Below are 19,944 nucleotides of genomic sequence, written 5' to 3' on the forward strand. Positions count from 1 at the left end.
TCAGTGATCCACGCTTGAAATTCCTACTCAAACACATGAGAGAAGTTGTTCACAAAGCCACTTGTATATTGGACGAGTTCATCTACGAAGCTGTTCAACGGCAAATTCTTGAGGAGGAGGAGGAGGAGGATGAAAGTAAACAGATCTGCACTTCGAGGGCTGCTATCAGAAAGGTACGCCACGAATACTTCTCCTATTCTCTCAATGAGAAAGAAATTTTATGTCGCCATGAGATTCCTTCTGTCATAACTGGCATCATAAATGAGATGCATGAGATTCAGAAAAAGATGAACCACGATTATGCGAGTTCAGTCTCATCCGTTAGAAGGAATCTCAGTGAAACGGAAAAGAAACTCAACATAGTTTCATCACTGGATTCACGCCCTCAGACTGTTTCCTTAGTTGATGATAGAATTTTTGGAAGGAGGAAAGATGCAAATGCTATAATAGACATATTATTATCTGATAATTACAATGGGCAAAAAGTTCCTGTTGTTTCAATAGTTGGTACTGGGGGGATTGGCAAGACCACTCTGGCTCAACTCATTTACAATGATGCAAACGTAGTTAATCATTTTGATGCGAGAGCATGGGTATGTGTTTCCCAAGATTCTGATGTTACAAAAATAACTAGATCAATTCTTGAGTCAATCACTCATAAACACCAGCCAATAGAACAACTGGACCCACTTCAACAAGAACTCGAGAAATGGTTACAGGGAAAGAAATTTCTACTTGTTCTTGATGATATATGGAGCGATGACCGTAGAACGTGGGATGCGGTAAGAGTCCCAATTAATGTTGCAGCAGAAAAAGGAAGCAGAATAATGGTGACCACTCGGATTAATAGAGTTTCCTCTATTATGAGCTCCATAAAAAAAATTGATTTGGAAACCTTGCCAGATGAACATTGCTGGGAATTATTCAAAAGTAAGGCTTTTATTGATGACAAAATCTGTGATAAGCATCCAAACTTGAAAGAAATTGGAGAGGAAATTGTTAAAAAATGCAGAGGAATGCCTCTAGCAGTGAAATCACTAGGAGGACTTCTATACGATGATCTGGATGTGAAAAGGTGGAAATCCGTCTTAGAAAGTAAGATGTGGGAGGTTGAAGCAGACGAGACAACAATGTCAGCTCTACGTTTGAGTTATTATTACTTGCCAGCACATTTAAAATTATGCTTTGCATATTGCTCTTTGTTTCCTAAAGACTATGAATTTGTTAAGGAAACTCTAGTCCGGCTTTGGATAGCAGAAGGTTTTGTTTCATCTAAAAGAATTGACATTATGGAAGAAGACCTTGGAGGCGAATACTTTGATGAATTGTTCAATCGGTCCTTTTTTCAAGAGTACAATCAGCCCTTTTTTCAAAATTACACCTTTGTAATACATGATCTGATGCATGACTTAGCAGAGTCGGTTTCCGCAGGCATGTATTTTAGGATGGAGAAGGGAAAATCACATAACAACAACAGTGGCAATCTTAAAATGGTTCATTACGTATCAATGTTTCACGTCCAACAAGATCAGTACGCAATGGAGAAGGAATTATGTAAATTCAAGGAATTGTCAACTTTGATGTTGATTTTGCCATCAACAAGGGATTGGCATATCCTAGGTGACTTATTTGAACAATACCGATGCCTACGTGTACTGGATTTGAGTGGAAATGATAGATTGGTCAATTTGCCAAATTCAATTGGCAACTTGAAACATCTACGGTTGCTTAACCTCAACTGGACACGCATTAGAGTGTTACCCGAGTCGATGTGCAACCTCTACAATTTGCAAGTTTTGATGCTTAAAAATTGTACGAGTCTCATTGGATTTCCTGTAAACATGGGAAACCTAATCAACCTCCAATACATAGTGACGGAAGATCGCTACTGGAATGTTTTCAAACCAATAAGAGGAATTGGGAGATTACATTTTTTGAGGACATTGCGTAAGTTTGAGGTGATCATGCAAAAGAGCAATGGCAACAAAAGTACAATAGAAGAGCTAAGAGAATTACGCCATATCCAAGGACGTATTCGTATTAGGGGGCTAGAGAAGGTGGCTGACTTTGAGGAGGCCAAGGAGGCTAACCTCTTCGATAAGCATCGGATTGATAGGTTGGAGTTGGAATGGAATGATAATAATGAAAGAGGTAGCATGGAGGGTGTACTAGAGGGCTTACAACCACACATGGGGTTGAAGGAACTCCAAATAGTTAATTATGGTGGCATAAGTTTTCCAAAATGGATGATGATGAGGATCACATGCTATGATATGTTGACCACAATACAATTAAGGAATTGCAACAAGTGCAAATTGCTCCCTCCTTTTGGAAATCTACCCTCGCTCAAAGTATTGGATATATCTGAAATGAAGGAAGTAGAACATATAGGAAAAGAATTTTATGGATATGGTGATAACGACAATAAGAAGCAGGGATTTCAAAAGCTGGAGATTTTCTCTCTCTCGTGTATGAGTGGTTTGAAGGAATGGTGGGGAGCAGAAGGTGAATTTCCTTGCCTTGAATACCTTGGCATCTATCATTGTCCCAAATTGATCAAATTGCCCCCTCTCTTTCCTACCGTGAAACTAGTAGAAATCAAAGAATGTGATATGGTGACTTGTCCTATGCTTCAATCATTGCCAGAGTTACAAGGTCTTGTTGCATCTCTTGAGTATTTGGAAATCAATGATTGTCCTATGCTTCAATCATTGCCAGAGTTACAAGGTCTTGCATCCCTTGAGAAGTTGATAATCATAAATTGTCCTATGCTTCAATCATTGCCAGAGTTACAAGGTCTTGTTGCATCTCTTAAGTATTTGAAAATCAATGATTGTCCTATGCTTCAGTCATTGTCAGAGTTACAAGGTCTTGCATCCCTTGAGAAGTTGATAATCACAAATTGTCCTATGCTTCAATCACTGCCAGAGTTACAAGGTCTTGCATCCCTTGAGAAGTTGATAATCACAAATTGTCCTATGCTTCAATCATTGCCAGAGTTACAAGGTCTTGTTGCATCTCTTGAGTATTTGGAAATCAATGATTGTCCTATGCTTCAATCATTGCCAGAGTTACAAGGTCTTGTTGCATCTCTTCGGGTACTGGAAATCACCAATTGTCCTATGCTTCAATCATTGCCAGAGTTAAAAGGTCTTGCATCTCTTTGAAAATTGGAAATTACAAATTGTCCTATGCTTCAATCACTGCCAGAGTTACAAGGTTTTGCATCCCTTGAGAAGTTGATAATCACAAATTGTCCTATGCTTCAATCATTGCCAGAGTTACAAGGTCTTGTTGCATCTCTTAAGTATTTGGAAATCAATGATTGTCCTATGCTTCAATCATTGCCAGAGTTACAAGGTCTTGCATCTCTTCAAAAATCGATTAACAAAAATGGTATTATCCAAGAATGCAAGACAGCTTTACACGTTAACCACGCAGCTTCCAATTTCATAAGGAAATGTGAAGGATGCTATTATCCATCTTCATAAGAATAATTCCCATATGCTTTACTGCAATATCCTTCCCATATTGCCAGAGTTACAAGGATGATGAGCTGTGCATCGGCCTTGATCGTTTAATTATTTATAATTGCCGTTATCCTTATGAAGATGGACAGTCGGTTGCAAGTGGTAGAGGAAAATTGGCCCCCAAGATTTCGAAATTCTGTACTCCCGCTTCAAAGCTATTCGGACTTGGGAGAGAGAAAATAGCACATCTTAGTTCTCATCTCAATTCGTTATGTAGCGAGCGTCGTATTCGTACGTGAAGCTGAACCCCGCAGAATAGGTATGCGTGACTCTTCGTCTTCTCCGATTTTCACCCTCATTAATTAACTCAACACTTTGATCAGAAAAGCTTCTCTCTCAACATGCAGTATTGTCCCACACATCTCAATTTACTTTTAGTGCTTCTACTTTCTTCTGATCTATCCCTCTATCTGTTATTATAATTAGTTCTTAGAGATCAGAGCTGAATTAATAATATACCTACCAAAAATCATGACTTTTTATGTGAAAAATGAAAATTTTACTTAATTCAGAATACATGTGATCAAGGTCATATTGCTTGGAGCTGATGTTCAGTTGTGTCTTAATTTGTCGTGGCCAGTTTTATTATCCAACCCGCAATTTTTGTCTGTTTGCACTCATCTTTCTTTTTTTCTTTCTTCACTTTTTTTTGTTTATGTTGGCTTAACTCTTAAGCTCCATAATTTATCAAATTATAACCCTTAAGTTTTGAACCGTTGGATTAGCATTAGGTTGCTCTCCATCAACCAATGTATACACAACGTTGAAATCCTAGTGACACCTTAATTACTCTCAATCTATCATAAACAATTTATTGATTGTTTTTCATTCGAAACAGGGCCCAACTTCAGTTGCATTGAATTTGCTGTCTGTTGATATGAACACACGTATGGAGCTAGCATACAACCTCATCAACCATGTGATCCTGTCAAACCCAGTAAACACCCATCACGGAAAAGCTTGTTGCTTGTCTTCCCCAGCTCATGTTTCTGGTGTTTCCCTACTCATTTTCACTACGCATATATGCTCAGATTGGGGTAAGATATCATTTCCTTTTTCTTTCCAGTTTTCTGTAATTAGTTAGTAGCCAAAGTGCATCATTTTAGCATGAATCAATTAGGGGAGAGTACTCTTGAGATCACAAGTGCACAAAACATGAATAAGGTTTTTTATACATAAGTGGTTATGGAGTTTACATCCTGCATTTCTTCTGATGAATTGAAGAATCCATGACTCTACCATTGCTCTCATAACCAAGGGCTGGTTCGTTGGTGTATTAGATGGTTTGTTTCAGTGATACTATGATTTTAATGCTTTACTGCAATGTCCTTCCCATAGCACACTTTGGAGTGTTTAATTAAACTACACTCAAGGGTCAAAATGCTTGGGATCAACAGAAGAAGCGGAAACATTTGCAATTTTGCGTTTCTATAGGGAACTTAATCCTTCATCAACCAGCATGGTTAATCAAATGGGTCCTCGCAGTTTTTTCAGTTGAAACCTTCTGTTTTGCTAAATAGGATGCTAGTTCTTGAATACTTGTCAGCTTTCTAGAACTAGGAGCCTAGGAGCTCTACTGAAAATTTTGTTCTCTTATTTTTGGCCATCTGCACATTTTACAATTGCAAATTCCAGTGAAAATGTGCAATTCCTTTTAATTAGAGATGAAGATGGGGATTTTCATCTGCCAAGGAATATGTGTTTATGATTGGGGATTTTCATCCCGAATCCAAGGCATTTGAGATCTTGTTTGTGGGATGCATGCATGAAGGAAGATTTGACCCGACCTCGTAATCACTAAACATGTGGCAAAGGCAACAGCTCGGCACAACAGCATGCCTAAGGCGTGAGCTCCAAAAGGAGGAATCAGCGGTCCGAACTCCCTACAAGGAGCTCGAACTCCCTATAAGGAGCCCGTGCTCTCCCTTATGCCCCGAGCTTTACAAACACAAAGGGCAACAACTCGAACGGGCCTGCCCCATGGCAGTTCGGGATACACCTCTATTCGAACTCAAGACTTCACCTCGTTCACCACTCCAGCACTTCGCCTCCAGGATGCCGAACTGAACAACCGTACCATGCCTGACACCGAGGAAGTTTGTATCCAGGGGCGGCGCACCTGACTGACTTGGGATCTGACGCTTGACAACCGCACTTCAACGGCCACCTACCACCGCCACCTGCCACCGCCATCTCCAGTTACAGAGATGGCTCCGAAAAAGAGAGTAGTGGCGGTTCTGCTCCAACAGAGGTGATGACACCCGAACTGACAGGAGCGTAGAGATAATCATACCCGACCTGACAAAAGCTTAGGAGTGAGTGCGCGAATTGGTTATAAAAGGCTCCCTACCCCCCAAGAACAAGGTATGTGAACTTTGCGCCATCTAGTTTTATCTTGCCTTTGAGAGAGTACTAACTTGAGCTTCGGATCAATCTCATCGGGTTCCTCCCCGGAGATCCCCCTCTTTCTTCTCCATTTCAAGCCCCTGTTGCTCCAGTCAGAGGTAAGGTCATCGACAGCTAGGACCGGCCGGATTGCGCACCATCAATTGGCGTCATCTGTGGGAACGCTTCTAAAAGCCTCCCTCTAAAACTCTCATAACCTCTTTTTTCCAAAAAAAAAACCCCAACACTCATGGCTTCTTCCAGCAACGCCAGACGTGGTGCGGAGATGAACATCACCGAGGAACAACTTCAAGTCCCCGTGGTGTGCATCGAACAGTTCACCATCCCCCTTTCAGTGGATGGGATCCCCAGCTTGAATGCGCCATGAACAGTGGTGCCCACAAGCCTTCCCGCCATGAATGTCCCCTTTCCACTCCCTATCGAAACAACCTTTATTGACCCAACTGCTGTCCCCCTGGCGACTAGCCAGAACCAGTTTGATGACCTGATGCAATGCATGCGGGCAACGCAAGCTCAAATGCAACAATTCCAACAGCATCAGCTCCAGCAACACCAAGTACTACACCACATCTCCCAACACCAATATCAGCAGCAGTTCCCCCAACTGCCTCTAAACCAACCACTGCTTCCACCTCGGCACCCTGCTCCAAAGCCGGTTAAGCCCTCCCCTCAGGGTGGACTCCATCACTGAGGAGAAGCCTCTAGCTTCAGAACCCCCACAAGTGTCAGGCCTCATCCCCGGGTCGAGGGGAAAGAAAAATCACCCCCACCTCGCAGCTCGCCGGTGGGTCAGGGACCTCACCCGCCAAGTTAGTATCTCGACACTCCAAGTTTGAGCTCCCACTGACAGAGAATCGATTCATTGTCCTAGCGGTAGACTACCAACAGTCCGGGCCCATCGAGCTCGGCAACACAGAGGCCAGCAACGCCAGTACCAGGCCCACTCAGCAACGAAGGCGCAAGCAAAGTTGCCGAACTGCCACCCCTGTCCTGCCCGAGCTTAGAGGTAAAGAAGAGACAAGCTCGAACGAGGTAAAAGCTGCCCCTATTCTCTCAGTTCCTTCCCCCCTCTCATCAGAACTCCTCACAGTTCCCATGCCCAGAGACTTCAAGCTCCCCCTTTTGGACAAGTATGACGGGTCCTTCGATCCCAACGACCACGTCGACGCCTTCCAGTCCCAAATGCACCTAGCCAGGGCCAGCGAATCGTGCATGTGTGTGGCCTTCACCACCACCTTCAAGGTGGTGGTCCGCACTTGGTATAGGAACCTGGCCCCCGGGTCAATAAGAAGCTGGACCCAGTTCGTGCAGGTCTTCACCGCACACTTCGTTACCAGCAAGCGGTGCCCCAAAACCAAGGAAAGCATCTTCGGATAGTCCAGAGGGAAGGAGAGTCCATCCGGGGCTACATCAAGCGGTTCAATGACGCATGTTTGCAGATACCGTGATTGGACCCTGCGGTGCAACTCGCGGCAGCCAAGAGAAGAGTAACGCACAAGGAGTTCAAATGGCACATGGTAGCTAACCACCCCGCGACCGTGGCTGAATTCCTCAAGCTTGCGGATAAGTTCATGAGAACAGAGGAAGAGATCAACCAAAGGACCGAAAGTGGGATCGAGAAAAGGAAGAGGGAAGGCGAGCCCTCCAACCCAGTTGATAGAAGAAAAAAACCCAGCCTGGGAGGCGAAGCCGAGCCAGCCGTTTCGAGCTCCCTTAGCAGTTCGGACAGACTACACACCCTTAAACACGAGGCGGACTGAGATCTTGATGACGATCAAAGATGCCCCATACGTCAAATGGCCACCTCACCTGAAAGGAAACCCAAACGAGAGAAATAAAAACTTGTACTGTAGTTTCCATAGAGATCACGGTCATAGTACCGAACAATGTAGTAATCTCCGGGACGAGATAGAGGAACTCATCCGTCGCAGGTACTTGAGAAATATTGTATAGCATAACAATAATAATAATAAGGCAGGTCGACAAGGGGAACACGGAAGAGATGCCCCTGAATCCAATAGCAGGCCAGCCGAACCATCGCAAAGACAGCCTTCGGAAGAGAGGCCAGTTCGGGGAACCATCCACGTGATAGTGGGGGGTTCGATGGTAGCAGGTTGTACTTCGGCAATGGCCTAGACGTCAGTTCGCAAAGTAGCCCGAGAAGAATAGAACCCTCCAAAGAGGCCAAAGACCAGAAGCCATTAAACGGGTCAACGTGATAGTGGAAGGTTCGACTGTTCGGTTTGAATGGATGGCCCATTCTAATAACAAAAATTTAAAAAAATAAAAAATGACCAGAAGCCATTAAACGGGTCAACAGTTCAACCGCCTAGGTCAATAGGTCGTTGACCGATTCAACGATTTTTGGCCAAGGATTGAGATTAGGATAAAATGGAACTAGTTGCCTAAATGGTTCCCAATTAAAAAAATGTAAAAAAGAAAAATCACTCGTTGGTTCGATCGCTTGGATCAATGAATCGTTGACCGATTCAAAGGTTTTTGACCAAAGACCAGGTCAATGGGTCAACAGATCAATGGTTCCATTCCAGCCCTTCCAAAGCAGGGGTCCCCTATTAGTAATATAATTTTGTTTCAGATAGACAGTTGAACTTAAAAGTGTATAGATTGAGAATTTCTTGCAATTATTATTATTTTTATTTCTTGGTGATGATCAAACTTATTGACAATGCTTGCCTACCTGTCTGCTTAGGAAGAAACACCAAAAAATGTTGTTTATAGAGGAGAATCATTCCTGGTCACTTGAAAGCGTGCCTCCTTTTTAAATAGCCAACTAGTCACACTTTGCTCTATTCATGGGAATTATTTCAACTTAAAAATCATTTTCCAAGTGCATGGAATATGCCCTCTTTTTTGGTTTTCTTCTCCTATTAAAATATTGAAAATTTGGATGGCACATATTACTTGGAAATTAATCCAATATTGGGTCAATAATGTGATCTGAGGTATAATCATATGGTTAAGAACTTAAGATACCTTATAATATTAACAGTTAGATCTACCACAACATTCTCCTACATAAAAATTGGCTAGGGGGTATAACCATATGGTTAAGAACCAAAGTCTAGAAGGGAGGGACAACTACCTTTTGAGGTAATGGCTACACCAATCACTACACCAATATCAAAGAGCAACATTGATGTTCTCGAGAAGGATCTTATGCTTCCAATCTCCACAACATCGAAGTTATCGGTCTCTAAACCACTTCTAAAGGATTTGTTAGAGCTTCATCAACTAGCAAAGTAGGGTAACATCAAGAAGGGTGGTTTGACTCCAATGCTGAGAAGATCCTCAAGAAGGTAGGTTACAAAGAAGGTGAAAATCGTTAGTTAGGCAACCTTGAGCCAGTCCTTACAAGTGGACAAGCCTATGGCCTAACAAAGACACAAAGAGCTTTACAAAGTGGAGGCTCCCACATCACTCAGGAAAATATTGGCTTAGGATACCATCGAAATCCATCAACTCAAATTTCATAGAGGAAGGCACCATCCAACCACATCACTATAGAAGTAGTGGACAAGAAGGAAAAGAAGCATACATGGCGGAGTTTAGTCTTCGACCAGCTAGGAGAACTGAGAGAAAGACAATCAATTTTCAATAGGCTCGGAAGACAAGATGTTGTTCCAATATCATCTACTCAACCGCAAAGGCCTAAGGGTGCCAATATGAAGAAAAAGGGCCGACAACAAAGTCAAAGCCTACAATGCGCCATTGCTACAAAGGAGAAGTCAGAGCCTCGGAGTGTTGTTCCTTCTTGTACGATGAGGGTGGAGAACTTGAAAGTTTCCTCTAATGAGACATTAACAGTTAGACGACAAACTATTGTCATCACATCTCCACTATCTTTTCAAACAAAGTTCAACCTTCAACTAGGACAAGACATGGAAGAACAAAGTGAAGGGCTAACTGAGGATGAAGACATTGTCTCGATTAATCACATCACCATTGAGGAGAAAGAGGATGAAGATCTATCAATCACTTCTTGAGATGAAGAACTTGAGCCTGCTCCCCCTACTTTTGAAGAATGAGGCCAAGGAATAGTGGATGACTTGAAGGAGTTGAACCTTGGCACTGAAGAGGAACCTAGACCTATCTACATCAGTGCACTCCTTAGCCCTGAAGAAGAAGCCAAATACTTCAAACTACTTCAGGAGCACAAGGATGTCTTTGCTTGGACATACAAGGAAATGCCCGAGTCAGACCCAAAGGTTGTTGTCCACCACCTCTCTATTAGGCATGGGGTACGACCAATTAAGAAGCACAACGTCGATTCCACAAATTGAAGTAGAAATCAATAAGCTCATTAAAGTTGGTTTCATTCGAGAGGTGAAGTATCCAACTTGAATTGCAAATATTGTCCTTGTGAGGAAGAAGGATGGTCAAATTCGGGTCTGTGTTGACTTCTGAGACCTAAATCAAGCTTGCCCAAAAAACGACTTTCCTTTGCCTATCACTGAACTCATGGTAGATGCAACTATAGGCGCCTAAGGATGAAGAACTCATGGCCTTCCGAACACCAAAGGGGATCTACTATTACAAAGTGATGCCTTTTGGGGGCTTAAGAATGCCGGTGCTACGTACCAACATGCGATGCAGCAGATCTTTGATGACATTCTTTACAAGAAGAAAGAAGACCATCTCGATGATTTGCGTAGCATCTTCAATAGGCTAAGGAGGTATCAACTAAAGATGAACCCTCTCAAGTGTGCATTTGGAGTCACCTCCGGCAAGTTCCTTGGGTTCATTGTTCTTTATTGAGGGACAGAAATTGATCAGTCAAAGATTGACACCATCCAAAACATGCCAGAGCCACGAAACCTACAAGAGTTGTAGAGTCTCCAAGGACAACTGGCTTACATTCGACGGTTCATCTCCAACCTGGCAGGGTGTTGTCAACCATTCAACAAACTAATGAAAAATGATGTCCCATTTGAGTGGGATGAGGCCTATAAAAATGCCTTAAAAAGCATAAAGCAATATCTTCTCAAACCCCCAATACTTGTCTGACCAATCCCTAAGAAGCTGCTCATCTTATACATCACTGCACAAGAGCAGTCATTGGGATCTTTGTTGGTGCAAGTCAATGAGGAAGGGAAAGATAATGCACTCTACTACCTCAGTCGGACAATAATAGGAGTTGAGTTGAACTACTCACACATAGAGAGAAGACTTGTCTTGCTCTCATCTTCACCACGAAGAAGTTACAACATTAAATGTTGGCACATATTGTCCACCTTATCTCAAGAGAAGAGCCCCTTAAGTACATCATGGCACGACCTGTACTTTCAGGGAGACTAGCTAAATGGCTCTCCTCTTTTCAAAATTGACATCACCTATATCCCAAAAAGGCTATAAAAGGACAGGCACTTGTAGACTTCCTTGCAGATCACCCTATTCCAGCAGAGTGGGAACTCTCTGAAGCCCTTCCTGATGAAGAGGTTTTTTACATAGACATCTTACCTGCATGGATGATGTTTTTCGATGGAGCAGCACACAAAGATGGTGCGGGTGCCAGTATTGTATTTGTCTCGCCACAAAGAAAAATCCTCACATATTCATTTGTCTTAACTGAGCTTTGCTCTAACAACATGGTGGAGTAACAAGCTTTAATCATTGGCTTAGAAATTGCTCTTGACTTGGAAATTCAATACCTCATTGTCTATGGAGATTCAAAATGGGTAATCAGCCAATTGAAGATAGAGTATGAGGTGCGTAAGGACAACCTAGTTCCCTATCACCATTATGCAATCCAATTACTGAAGGAGTTCAAGCATGCTACCATTGAACATGGCTGAAGGTACTCCGCCATGTTGAGCTTACCTATAACCCCAATCAAGTCGCCATTCAACCCATGGCATCGGAGAACAATACTTTACTACATGGATGAAGGTACAAGGTGCATCCCAAAATGAAAAACCCCAATGCGTCACATGTGGCCCATGGGGCATACAAATGGGTGTGAAGAAGCTTCTTCTCTTGCTGAAGTATATTTCACAATCATCGATAAACTCCTTTACACTTCGGGAGGGTGAGGCAACATGGTCCATCCATTGGTTCATGATATACTAGCAACTACACCAAAACCACACAACCAACTAGATGCCAGGCATTGTACAAATGTCTAAATGGTACATTAAAAATGAAGTATGCTGATGTAATCAACAAACATCTCCTCCCCCTCCTATATCTTGATGGCCTAAGGATCCAAGTTTATTAAGTCCAATTTGGCTCATCTCCTATTGTAATAGGGTGGTCCCATTGGCAAGACCACTAACTCCTACATAAGTGGTGGTAGACTTAACCCTTGGCTATAAATAGCCTTACCTAGGAAGAAAGGTGATTTTCTTCCCTTTTGGAGAATCACACTACAAGAAGCTCTCAGACACCAACACTGAAGATTGCAAGCAACCACAAGCTTCTGCAACCTCTAGTAACTGCAAGATCAAGAGAGAAGAAAGAAGGAAAAAGATTCTTCGTTCTCTACAACACTTGGATTCAAGCTCTCCAAAGAAGATCAATCCACCACAAAAGGGCCCTTCTTAAAAAAGCATCATTCACAGCCGATCAAGTGCGAAGACTGAAGTGAAGAAATCTACATGAAATCTCCCAAAGCACCAAAATCAAGGAAATCTACATCAACACTTCAAGAAATAAAGAAACATGCCAATGACCCTCGTCTTCACCAAATTCGATCGTTAATCAGAGGTTGCTCACGTCATTGAGTAAAAATCAAAGAGAGTTCATTCCCTTGTTTATTTTTCTTTATAAAAAAATTTATTTTTGTAACTTGTCTCTATATTTTGTGCTAATTGAAATACATGAAATTTTTGTCGACAAATTTCTGGCACGCCTGGTGGGACGCTCTCTTCCCCTCATCTTTCAAATCAACATCTACAACAGTCATCCGATGGCTACTAAGAAGGCTGCAACTTCCTTCAACAAGTCCTCTGGCACTTTCGGTTCCTACAACCGTCCTATCACACGTGCCATGGTGAAACCCAACAAAGTGCATCTATTGTCTCCAGCGGAGCTTCCTACATGGAAAATCACCAAGGCGACTACTCTGAAGAAGAAAAGCCTCTTCAACTCTCCACACATTGATGTGAAGGGAAATAAATACTTTCTCCCAGATGACCAATCAAGCACTGCATCGAGGGCAGAGTCTCACTCCTCTCCATTACACAACTCCTACTCTGCTTCTAGTGGCATCATACCAGTGATGATGATAGAAGCCGCAACGATGGAAGAATGACTCCAGAAGATGGCTGAAGCCATTGACAACCTTAAGAGATCCAATGCTAAGAAGGGTCTCCAAATTGCCTTCCCGATGAGCAAATTGGAGATACAAAACCGCCAAGCAGAGTCCAGTGAAGGACCTTCTCACCCTCCAAGATTCACTCCTCCAATGACTCCTAATCTCCAAAAGTAGCAGAAGCAGCAACAAGAGGAGTATGATTGGGTCACAATGTTGAACATGATGCAAGATACCACCCCAGTTACTGTCGCTTTTCTGACAGTGCAACAACTCTAGTACATGATCGCTGACACCATAAGGGCTCAATATGGAGGAGTTCCACAGACCTCTCTAGTGTATGCCAAACCATATACTCGTTGCATCGATTAGAGGCGCATGCCAGTTGGCTACCAACCTCCTAAGTTCCAGTAGTTCGACGGGAAGGGCAATCTGAAGCAGCATATAAACCACTTCATCGAGACTTGCAACAACACGGGTACCTATGGTGACCAAATGGTGAAGTAGTTTATTCATTCCCTCAAGTCTACAGCATTTGATTGGTACACCAACCTCTAGCTCGACTCCATTGACAGTTGGGACTAGCTTGAGAGAGAATTCTTCACTCACTTCTACTGTATACAACGAACTATTGGACTTCTAGAACTCTCTACTACAAGGCAAAGAAAGGATGAGTCCGTCATCGACTACATTGAGCGGTGGAGGAACCTCTCCCTTCAATGCAAGGAACAAATCAGCCAATCCTCTACCATAGACACATGCATTTAAGGGATGCATTGGGGACTACTCTACAACCTCAAAAGGAACATGCCTACTACTTTTGAAGAATTAGCTACTCGAGCTCATGACTTGGAGATCCAGATAGCCAAGCATGGGAATCCCCAACGAAGTGATCATCGTGAAAAGAAAGAAGTGAGGAAGGACCTCAAGATCTCTTCCTCCAAAGGAAAGGAAGTCATAAACACTACCACTGCACCAACTAAGGTCTCCGACAAGAAGAAGAAGACGGAGACCAAAGTGAAGTCTTTTGCGAACCAAAGCCAAGAGAAATCTAGGCCTACTCTGAAGGAACTAGAAGATAAGGAGTATCCATTCTCTGATTCTGACGTTCCAGAAATGCTCAACCATCTACTTCAATCAAACTTGATTGAGCTTCCACCGCCCAAGCGACTTGAAGAGCAAGGACATGTGACAGACCCCAAGTATTGCCAGTATCATCGGATGACAAGTCATCCAACTGAAAAGCTTTTTGTCCTGAAAGACAAAATACTTCATCTCATAGAACATGGAAGGATCAAGTTAGATCTTGGAGATAATTTTGCTACTACTAATGTCACCATGGTGACCTTTGGGTCCTTTGACCCAGTACCATTGCAACCTTCCACAGGTTCTTCTTCCTCTGCTCAAGCTACAACGAATGTCCAAACACCAAGGAACTATACACCTGCAAAAGGGAAGTCAACACCACAGCCCAACTCAAAGGATTCTCCTCAAATTATGGAGACTAGGGGCAAGGTAGCTGGTCCCCCAACGATGTCTTTTCCTACGGTGCCCCTCTCATAGGGGGCAATTCTTGTCCAGTTTATTGTTGATCAAGAGGTGACCACGGTTTATGCCGATCTTAACATGCCAAGGTTCGGGAATCCCAACATCCCAATTCTTTATGAGCAAATGATTGATGACTTAGACTACTGGGAAGAGTTATTTGTTTTAGAATATGAGATAGAAGATGGGTGGTCCACATCAAGAAACCCAAGGAGAAGGTACAACACCAACTTGAAGGAATCGTTTCGAATGGGGGCAAAACTATCTCCATCCACTCTAGTGATTCGGAATCATCTCCTCAAGATGAGATCAGATGGCCCATTGTCTGTCGACATAAGAATAAGAACCTTCATCCCGTGTTTGTATTCAATCCTTTTGTTGCTGAACAAAGGATCCCATGCTTGTATTTCGTAGGTGATATAATGCAATCTATAATGAGGATTGGTTTAATCTCGTCCTTTAGCAGATTGGGATCCTTGAATATAGGTGATGACTTGTGATCATCGTCATAAACCTGGAGGAAGCTTCTCTGATTGACAGACCTACTTGGAAAATCACATGAAAATCTGTTTTATTGGTTTTGGCTTTTCAGTCAGATTAACCTATTGTATTTGGATCCAAAGGGTTTCCCCTGATATTGAAGATTCCATCTATCTAATATGTCTTCAGAAGGATCTTTCAGTTGATCACTTAAAGAAGTGCGAGTACCTTTAGATCCAAAATAGATGTAGTATATTTCCAGTTGTGGTCTTTTTAACACTCTTCGTATATTTATTTTGTAAAAGTGCATCATTTTGTCATGAATCAATTATTTTTATACTGTGTGGTGTATAAAAATATTTTGTCATGAATCAATTAATTTCCTTTTTCTTTCCAGTTTTCTGTAATTAATTAGTAGCCAAAGTGCATCATTTTGTCATGAATCAATTATTTTTATACTGTGTGGTGTATAAAAATATTTATTACAGAGACTAGTTGTTAATTAAGAAATTTCCCTTACAGGACAGCCGTACTGTGTTGTTGAGGCTAAAATATATGGTTGGAATTACTAAGTACACTTGAATAAGAGGATTTTATATGTAGATGCATGGTTTCAAGCACTCTAAACAACTTGCTGGCTTCATTTTAATTACTTTCATCAGCATTCCATATTAGAGCAGTTCTAGCATTAGGGGAGAGTACTCTTGAGATCACAAGTGCACAAAACATGAATAAGGTTTTTCATACATAAGTGGTTATGGAGTTTACATTCTGATGAATTCAAGAATCCATGACTCTACCATTGCTCTCATAACCAACCGAGGGCTGGTTCGTTGGTGTATTAGCTGGTTTGTTCCAGTGTTATGTCGAATCGAATCCTACTTTGGAAATTACATGAAATCATGTGTTTGCTCTATTTCTAATGTCATCCATTTTTGAAATGTAGTTGGTTAAATGTTATGTACATCATTATCATGGCTCTTATCATGCTATGATTTTATATGTGCACTAGCACAAAGGGCCTGTGCTGAGCACGGGCAAATGGGAAGGCAACGAGACAATTTTGAATAATTCTTTATTGAATAATCGCGAGATTAAAAATGAAGGAAAATTTTAATATAATTTTCAATTGAAAATCAAACTTTAGCAATTTACACTAATTCTGTTCAACTCATTCTTTGGGATAAATAACTCAATTTATTCGTACTTGTTAAAGAATGGATACAAGAGAGAGCCCTTGAATAATTCGATTTACACTAATACCGACCTTGAAGAAGAGATAAACTTGCTAATACCGACCAAACAATGAGGGACTCTAAAAACCAGAACCTCAATTATAAGTTCAAAGCATCTCGCAAACACAGTGTTGTTAACGAAGCAGACATAATGATCATAAAGCTCACAAAATCACTGGTTTACCAATTGCCTGTCAAAAGACTCAAAACCACCCAAATTCAGGAACCAGAAGACTCAATTTCTCACTGGTTCAACTGTCCGATTTGGTCCAGGTCTAATAATACTGGTCAGACCATAAAACTTCTCCCTATCAAGACCCCCCCAAAATCTACCTCCATTTCACCAGACAATAACATGTATGATTAATTGGAGGCAAATAGCACCAGAATTGGCCTTTCAAGGGCAGAAATAACAACGCATACCATACAAAGGGGATATTTGAGAATGACTGAAGTTGTTAAACTGAATAACTTATTGCTTTGCCAATAAATAATAATAAAATATTCAAGGGTATAGAAAGCTATTCAACTTCAGCTTCAGCCATTAAGGAGCACACAACCTCCTTAAAAACTTATTAACTAAAAGACAAAGCAATAAGCTTTTCAGTTCAGCCACTTCAGCTGTCCCAAGAAAGTTCAGAGTCCCAAATGCCAACTATATCCCATGCTTTCTCCTAATCCCAAAGTCTAGTGATCTCCAAGAACCACCATAGCCACTTTCCTAAGAAAGCATACACTAATAGCAAATGCTAAATGAGAGGGTGACCCTTGTAATGAAATTTTCTGTATAATCATTATAGTTCTAATACAACCCACTGAATACTAAAGTCAAACCATAGAGGAGATCCCTCGATGTTTAACTTTCTACAAAGGTTTTACAAAAACTAGGGGGGGGGGGGGGGGGGGGGGATAAAAAGAAGATCATGCTTACCAAAATCCCAGTAATCACTAACCGGCATAAATGATTCATGGAAAATGCCAATATTATCAAGTCAAAAAATGCAGATAAATAGCAAGAGTGCTTAAGTTTCTACATGATATTTTAGCTTATACATACATGGTGATGCCATCTAGAGACACTTGACAGTTGGCATCTGTTGGTAAATAGGATCATTGTAACTTTAGAGGAGAAGCTCTGAGACATGCTTAAAGACACTGTCTTTAGAACGTTATTTACCCTCACTCAGTTTCACTGAATTTGTTGTTGGGTTACAGGCAAATCCATTCCCATGATACAACAGAGCCTTGGGCGAGAATCTGCAACCAACAAAGTTGAAGAATCTCCGAAGAAGCCTTCTATGAGATTGTAGCAGACTGTACTGAGAGACAGAGAAAGTGGATTTCGAAAATGTGTGTTTTTGAAGTCTGATTCATGCTCCTTAAATAGTTTATGAAGAGGTATGAAGAAAAGGTAGGTGTTGGTTCAAAGAAAGCACCTTGAACAGTCACATTTTCAAACATTGTTATTATTTAAAAGGTAGATAACAGTTAATGACTGTTAACTTTAAATTGTGCCTCTTGATCACACCTGATCAAATGATGATCGCTGATCTCATCAACGGGGATCAATGGTCAGCATCACACCAAAACCAAAATTGTCCTTCACAAGCCATGTGGGTGTGCCCGAAGTGCGAGTAAAGTGTGCCTCATTGCGAGCACACGCGTGCGAGTGCGTGCGCAGTATCAGACCCCCATATTCTCATCTTCTATTTCTAAGGAGTGTAAATCAACTCCTATTATGCGCAGCACGTGCATTGCGCAATATCAAACCCGCATACTCTCATCTTCTATTTCTAAGGAATGTAAATCAGCTCCTATTAAAATACTGAAAACAAATGTTATAATTTTCCAATGTGGGACAAGTTCAAAACTGGGTTTTGTAAGAGAAAAGCTAATTTTCCAATCAAATGTGCAAGTGCAATTTGTCATGTAATTGACCAATCAAACTCATTGGATTTAATCTCTTATGAGATTAAAATCCAACAATCCCCTACATTGATTGATCAATTACATAGGTAGCATTACCCATGTCTTTCATTCCAAAGTTGTTTTTTAACCAATTTTTAGTTTCATTAGTCATAAACACATCATTTCTAGCAATAAGAATATCATCTACATAAAATAAAAGAGCAACAAAACTACTTTTAATATTCAAAGAGTAATACAATGATCAAATTTATTAGGAATAAATCCAACTTTAGAGATTGCTTCATGAAGAGTATGGTACCACATCCTAAAGAACTGTTTTAAACCATACAATGATTTCTTTAATTTATACACTTTGCTTTCTTATCCCTCTATTATATAGCTTATGGGTTGAGTCATGTATATTTCTTCATTCAGCTTTCCATTAAGGAAAGTGATGAAGGAAGATTTGGCCCGACCTCTCTATTATGTGACACGTGGCAGAAACAACAGCTCGGCAAAAGGGGCCAAGCCTAGGCGGGAACAAGGGGACACGCTTCGCCGAACTGACCCTTGTAACAGCTCGGGATACACTTCGCCGAACTGACCCACCTTGTAACAGCTCGGGATACACTTCGCCGAACTAACCCACCTTGTAACAACTCGGGATACACTTCGCCGAACTGACCCACCTTGTAACAGCTCGGGATACACTTCGCCGAACTAACCTTGTAACAGCTCGGGATACACTTCGCTGAACTGACCCACCTTGTAACAGTTTGGGATACACCTCGCCAAACTGACCTGCCCTATAGATACCTCCGAGCTCAAGACCGCCTCGCTCAGCACTTCGCATCACCTTCTGGGCACCAAAACCAAACAAGTCATACCATGCCTGACAATAGAGAAGTCCGTGCCCGAGGGCGCCATGCCTGACTGACTTGGGATCTGACATTTGGCAGCAGCACTCTAAACGGCCACCTGCCACCACCACTAACACCGCCATCTCCAGTTAGACGGTTAGGCAGTGACGGTTCTGTCTCAGCAGAAAGGACGACGGCCGAATTAACAAGCACAAAGGTAATCATACCCGATCTGACAAGGGCCTCGGAACGAGTACACGAAGTGACTATAAGAGCCCCCTGCCCCCCGACAACGGAGGTATGCAAACTTTGTGCTATCTGGTATTACCTTGCTTTTGAAGGATTCTAACTTGAGCTTCGGAGCCTCTACACCGGGTTCCCCCCGGAGCTTTCCCATCTCCTCCGTTTCAGGTTCCCTGCTACCCCATTCGGAAGCAAGGCAACGGACAGCTAAGACCAGCCGGATCGTGCTCCATCAATTTCAAGGCAGCGGACAGCTAAGACCAGTCGGATCACGCTCCATCAATTGGCGTCGTCTATGGGAAACGCTTCAAAAAGCCTCCCTCCAAACTTCGATAACCCCTTTTTCTTCAAAAAAACCCAACACTCATGGCCTCCTCCAGCAACATCGGACGTGGCACGGAGACAAACACCACCGGGGAGCAACTTCAAGTCCCCGTAGTGTGCGTTGGACAGTTCACCATCCCCCT

At 42.0% G+C, this 19,944-nt stretch overlaps 1 protein-coding gene across 3 annotated transcripts; it reads left to right on the forward strand.

The window, feature by feature from the left end:
• The first annotated feature begins 179 nt into the window (after positions 1 to 179).
• LOC148855233 (putative disease resistance protein RGA3) lies at positions 180 to 17,975 on the forward strand. Of its 3 annotated transcripts, none has more exons than XM_088983794.1 (3): positions 180 to 3,789; positions 4,369 to 4,567; positions 17,682 to 17,975. In XM_088983794.1, exon 1 carries the CDS (start codon positions 267 to 269, stop codon positions 3,165 to 3,167), a length of 2,901 nt encoding a protein of 966 aa, XP_088839920.1. In that variant the 5' UTR covers positions 180 to 266; the 3' UTR covers positions 3,168 to 3,789; positions 4,369 to 4,567; positions 17,682 to 17,975. The 3 variants fall into 3 exon arrangements, with proteins under 3 accessions (XP_088839920.1, XP_088839919.1, XP_088839921.1); XM_088983793.1 differs by lacking the exon at positions 17,682 to 17,975 and adding an exon at positions 15,754 to 16,147; XM_088983795.1 differs by lacking the exon at positions 17,682 to 17,975 and adding an exon at positions 15,759 to 16,147.
• Positions 17,976 to 19,944: the final 1,969 nt, after the last annotated feature.

The sequence above is a fragment of the Nelumbo lutea genome, chromosome 4 (assembly GCF_056320005.1).
Source record: "Nelumbo lutea isolate HS-2025 chromosome 4, American lotus-T2T, whole genome shotgun sequence".
Classification (NCBI taxonomy): Eukaryota; Viridiplantae; Streptophyta; class Magnoliopsida; order Proteales; family Nelumbonaceae; genus Nelumbo; species Nelumbo lutea.